General features: G+C 42.9%; 1 protein-coding gene across 1 annotated transcript; it reads right to left on the reverse strand.

Annotated features, from left to right (window-relative positions):
• Positions 1-67: 67 nt before the first annotated feature.
• LOC112078934 (voltage-dependent L-type calcium channel subunit beta-4-like) lies at positions 68-3,791 on the reverse strand. Its single transcript, XM_070442192.1, has 2 exons — positions 3,602-3,791; positions 68-3,401 (listed from the first exon to the last, which is right to left on the reverse strand). Exons 1-2 carry the CDS (start codon positions 3,782-3,784, stop codon positions 3,126-3,128), a joined length of 459 nt encoding a protein of 152 aa, XP_070298293.1. The 5' UTR covers positions 3,785-3,791; the 3' UTR covers positions 68-3,125.
• Between the last annotated feature and the right edge of the window lie 2,359 nt (positions 3,792-6,150).

Genomic DNA, 6,150 nt, shown 5'->3' on the forward strand with positions numbered 1-6,150 from the left:
ACGCTAAATTATTATAAAATATAAAAGCCTATATAGATAATACATGATAAAAAGTTACCTGAGACAGTTGTTGTAGAACGACTTTTTATTTGGTAAAAGAAAACTTTTAAGTTACTTCTAGCTTCGCCTTTGACACAATCATCTCGCATTTCACATGATTTTCTTTTCATTCGTTTTAATAAATTAAAGGGTACATTATGCATGCAATACCGCATTAGCCGTTGAGTTGTTCGTCTTCCACAAAAAGTATCACCAAAAATGTCCTTAGAGTTCTGATGAAGCTGCTTGGAAAGGACAGTTGGGAAATTAGTCACAGCATGAAGCGATGTACACGGTTGCATAGTACATGGAATTTCCTCATTTTAAAACAGCATGCTTTTTGTATTGCACATTACTGAAACTTTTGTATACTGACATTTTTGTTATACTGAAACGTTGTTGTTCCAAGTTGTCCGCGTCGAGAATCGTAGTTTTTAATGAGAAGCAGTATACAGCAAATAGCATCTCTCAAGACATTATGTACATGTTTGTATTTATTATAAAAATAATCACCAGCAAATATGTATCTTTTACTTTTTCCTATATTGAGATACATTTTTGACTTTTTCTTATTTTTTGTACATTTTTACCAAAGAAAAAAATTTAACTGTTTTAATGCCGGGTCGAGTTTAACCCATGTTATTTAATCAAATAATGAGAATTGTAATTCAACTTAATAGAGGCAAAAATGTAGCCTCTTAATTTCTTACAAGAGACAAAAGAAGAGTACAGGACACGTGCTTTTTTCAGATCAGTAACAGAGACCTTTAGAAATTATATCTACACCATTCAAAGAACAATGTTTTCTTTCCAGGGCATCAACAGGAAAAAGAGTTGTGGATAATTTAAATTTTCAAGTCAATTCAGAAAATCTATTGGAATTCAGTTAATTATTGTAATAGAAAAGGAGATCCCCAATGTTTCAAAGGGATACGACATGCTACACACAGTAGCAGTAACCCAACCTTCAGTTACCAAACCCTACAGACTGGTCTGGGACTCTGGTGGGACAGAGGTCAATGGGCTAAAAAATCCCTCTGATTGTCTCAAGCAACAGAGCTGAATCTTAGTTTGGTTCTTGTTTCTGGTTTTTAATGAACAGTGAGAACTCCCATTCAATCAGCCAACACTCACTTTGGCCTGAATCAAAATATGACAGAGAAGCATGCTCATAACAACAGCAGATGTACTTGTATTCTTTTTTCTTCTTCTTCGTTTTGCAGTCTATTGTTTTCAGTCAGTGAACAAACTAGCATAGAGACATAGATATGGGCAAGGAAATCAACTGGCTCTCTGAAAAACAGCCAGTCAGTGCTCCAAGACAGCTGGAGCTAATTCATAATTAAGATCCTATCGTTTCAGAGTTCTTAATTGTTTTAGAATGTTAAGGCACCACCTGCTGAGGGTGCTACAAACGTCACTGCAGTACATCGACTCTATTGGAGGGAATTACACTAAAACACAGCTAGCTATAACAAGTTAACTCTGCACATCTCTCTAACAATGCCTCAGAATACGCTGCCCAAGAACTCCTCTCCCAGGATGCACAGGGAGGGACCACCATCTCCATCTTGGTCAAAGCTCCAGTTTGATGACCTATCCACCGCAGGGAAACCTGGAGGGTGGTTGTGTCTCTGTGACCGACCGGGTTCGAACCCGGGCCTCCTGCACGCCAGAAGTGTGTATTAGCCCACTAAACTAAAGCCTAGGCATTGGATCGTGAAGCCAATGCAACCCCCTTGGGTACAACTGCATGCTTCTCATCTCATCGAAAACTCAAAAACCCACAATTACTGAAGAAAAATTGTTGCTAGAAATAAACTGACCAATTAATTTCTTCCATTTCCATGTTCATGTATTTAAATACCAACAAAAGTTCAGATGACGCACTCTCAAGTAATTAGACTGCACCTATTTTGCACCAATGTGTGCTCTCCCTCCTTAAACACTCTATTTTACACAGGGATATTACTACCAAAGGGAGCATTACTTTTTCAAGTCAGGAAACATGCCAGCTACACAGAGAATCAATGATCATGATGCAAAGGACCTGGGAAGACACAATCCAACGTTAGTGGAGCAGCATGGACGGTCGTCCAATCACGAGGCTGGCCAGAGAGAAACACAGGAAGTAGCATGGACGGTCAACCAATCACGAGGCTGGCCAAGAGAAACACAGGAAGCAGATGGACGGTCAACCAATCACGAGGCTGGCCAGAGATGAGGCGAACTCTGATTGTTTGACCACCCTGCTTCTTGTTATAATACCTCTATGAGTCTGACACAACCGAATCAGAGTAGCGAAAAATACTGAGATATGCAAAGTATCGACTGTTGCCGAAGAAAGGCAAGCTAGACAGGTGTTCAAATGGCACATACAGTATCTGACATGTGAAAGCACTTGTTACAAAACAACCAAATACTCCACATGCTCCTCTCAGGAATCAGTTGAGGTCTGGAAAAAGACCACTGCCAGTCATGGTGGGGCAGGTCTAAGTATCAACTCTCATGACAACAGACATGTACTGTAAGTGAATATATTGACGATACTAGCGAAACTCTCTCAGTCAGCATGCAAACAACTGAACGGTCTGGGGACTCTTGGTAAGACTACAGCTTTCAGCAGTGACTCCACCACTTGCTATGGCGACTCATGGGGGGGATTGTGGGTACACAATTCTGAGCCCACAATATCTCTTACTGCTTTCCTTCTTCCCCCATCTATCTGTGTGGGAAACACAGGAACTAGGAAAGTCCCCTTGTGAGGAAAAGCAACTCAGTCATATGAGTTGTATTAACTCAGTTATGTAGCATTAGCATCATGTCCTTCTTCCTCATCCTTCCTCATCATTGCTTAACAGRGGTCCCTGCCAGTGCMCAGGCAAGACAGAATGGGAATGAGAGGTGATTGGAGATTTTGTTCAGKGGGGCGGGACTACTCCTCATCTAACGCCTGAAGTAAAACAAATAATCGAAAACAACAGAATTTGACACAATATTTTGAACGGGAACCATTTTGACTCTGTTGCCACCAGAGAGTTGACTTGAGGCCTATAAGKGTTGTGAAGCTGGGACGTCATTCGGGCTCAAAGCCTGTGCCGGGAGTCGTGGCTGTAGCTGCCCGGGGAGGAGCGGTTGCGGTGGGGCTTGTAGGAGTCTTGGTAGGGGTCCTGGTAGTCCTGGTGGTACGGGTCTTGGTCTCGGCTGTGCTGCGAGCCCGACGACATGCGGTTGCGTCCCTTGTGCGCCCGCTCGTTGTGGTAGTTCTCGTCGGCGGTCATCAGGTTGCGACGCTCGTTGGGCGTRGAGTGGTCTCCCGTGTGGTTGCTGTGTTGTCTCATTCTTTGAGTCTGCTGGTTCACCTCATACACACACAAACAACCCCTTTTTGTTACATTTCTGTATGTTACACGGGGCACTAATCAACTCATCTAACTTAGATTAACTGTCTCCCCTTAAAATGACATCACACTCCAAACTCAACATTTTTGGACAAACTTTGATTTTGGAGTGTAATGTCGCTTTAACCCCATWGCGCTGTMGCTATCTGTTTATGACCAACCTGCAGTCCAGAGATGGTGGTGGGGTAAGGAGTGAGGGCGGTGGGGCCCAGGTTGCGTCCCAGCAGGGGGTTGAGCGGCGTGGCCATGGAGGTGTGGGTGGCCTTCCAGTAGGCCTCCAGATACTCAGCTAAGTGTTCACACGCATCCTCCAACTGGTTCTCATCCAGGATGATGTCAAACATCTCCTATTAGAGGGGGTGAAGAGAGAGAGAGAGACAGGCGAGAAAGAGAGTGAGAGTGAGTGAGTGAGAAAGTGGGACAGAGAGAGAGAGAGGGAGAAAGAGAGTGAGAGTGAGTGAGTGAGAAAGTGGGACAGAGAGAGAGAGAGAGAGAGGAGAAAGAGAGTGAGAGTAAGTGAGTGAGAAGTGGGACAGAGAAGAGAGAGAGTAGAGAGAGAGAGAGAGAGAGAGAGAGAGAGAGAGAGAGAGAGAGGAGAGAGAGGAGAGAGGAGGAGGAGAAGAGGGATAGACAGGAGTGAGAAGAGAGGGAGAACAGAGGAGGGGAGTTTGGTGAAACAGGTGAGTACGTGGCATTAAGCTGAGCTGACTTGTTAGCTCCCTAAACTAATACTAGGCTTTCTTGTGCTTCACAGAAAACCTGGGTTCAAACCCCGGTCAGTCACACAAACTGAATATTGTAATTTGTCACTTGATTGTTAATAGACCTTTTCAATGGCCCTGTCTTGAATCAACCTCAAGCAAACCTAGGGAGACATTGTTGGAGGTTAATGTAGAAAGAAGACACCTTGAAAAGGGCAATGGTGGTGTAGATTAAAGAGACAATATGCTGGGTGGTGTAGATTAAAGAGACATGTGCTGGGTGGTGTAGATTAAAGAGACAAATGCTGGGTGGTGTAGAAAGAGACAGTATGCTGGGTGGTGTAGATTAAAGAGACAGTAGCTGGGTGGTGTAGATTAAAGAGACAGTATGCTGGTGGTGTAGATTAAGAGACAGTATGGCTGGTGGTGTAGATTAAAAGGAGAGTATTGATGGGTGGTGTAGATTAAAGAGACTATGCTGGGTGGTGTAGATTAAAGAGACAATATGCTGGTGGTGTAGATTAAAGAGACAATATGCTGGGTGGTGTAGATTAAAGAGACAATATGCTGGTGGTGTAGATTAAAGAGACAATATGCTGGGTGGTGTAGATTAAAGAGACATATGCTGGTGGTGTAGATTAAAGAGCATATGCTAGGGTGTAGATAAGAGACAGTAGGCTGGTGGTGTAGATTAAAGAGACAAGTATGCTGGTGGGGTGTAGATTAAAGAGACAATATGCTGGTGGTGTAGATTAAAGACATAGCTGGGTGGTGTAGATTAAAGAGACAGTATGCTGGGTGGTGTAGATTAAAGAGACAGTAGCTGGGTGGTGTAGATTAAAGAGACAATATGCTGGGTGGTGTAGATTAAGAGACAGTATGCTGGGTGGTGTAGATTAAAGAGACATATGCTGGGTGGTGTGATTAAAGAGACATATGCTGGGTGGTGTAATTAAAGAGACAGTATGCTGGGTGTGTAGATTAAAGAGACGTATGCTGGTGGTGTAGATTAAGAGACAATATGCTGGGTGGTGTAGATTAAAAACATATGCTGGGTGGTGTAGATTAAAGAGACAGTATGCTGCGGTGGTGTAGATTAAAGAGACAGTATGCTGGTGGTGTAGATTAAAGAGACAATATGCTGGGTGTGTAGATAAAGAGACAGTATGGCTGGGTGGTGTAGATTAAAGAGACAAGTATGCTGGGTGGTGTAGATTAAAGAACATATGCTGGTGGTGTAGATTAAAGAGACAATATGCTGGGTGGTGTAGATTAAAGAGACAATATGCTGGGTGGTGTAGATTAAAGAGACAATATGCTGGTGGTGTAGATAAAGAGACAATATGCTGGGTGGTGTAGATTAAGAGACAGTATGCTGTGGTGTGGTAGATTAAAGAGACAGTATGCTGGGTGGTGTAGATTAAGAGACAGTATGCTGGCTGGTGTAAGATAAGAGACAGTTGCTGGGTGGTAGATTAAAGAGACAATATGCTGGGTGTAGATTAAAGAGACAGTAGGCTGGTGGTGTAGATTAAAGAGACATATGCTAAGGTGGTGTGTAGATTAAAGAGACAATATGCTGGTGGGGTAGATTAAAGAGACAGTATGCTGGCTGGTGTAGATTAAAGAGACAGTGTGCTGTTACGAGAGTCCACTCACCGGGAGGACACTGGGCCAGTTTTTCAGCTGCCACAGCTGTACGTTCAGATGCTTGCTTGGGACTTCCCTCTGGATTTGACCAGCCTCTGCAGAACCTAGACGGTGGGAAACATTTAATATGTGTTAGATAGTGTCAGACCTCTGTTCAAATGGTCCTGCTCTTTCTAATGTAATGTTATATTCACACACGTTTTTTTACGGGAACACTGCTTTTCACATCTTTAACCAGGTCAACCGGTCAAATAGACTATTTAAAATAAGTAATAATCCGTTAGATAGATTAAAGTGTATTTGTCTGATAACAATACAATGTATAACTTAAAGCCTCCACTGATAAACCAATCAGTGTA

The sequence above is a fragment of the Salvelinus sp. IW2-2015 genome, unplaced genomic scaffold, assembly GCF_002910315.2.
Source record: "Salvelinus sp. IW2-2015 unplaced genomic scaffold, ASM291031v2 Un_scaffold6546, whole genome shotgun sequence".
Classification (NCBI taxonomy): Eukaryota; Metazoa; Chordata; class Actinopteri; order Salmoniformes; family Salmonidae; genus Salvelinus; species Salvelinus sp. IW2-2015.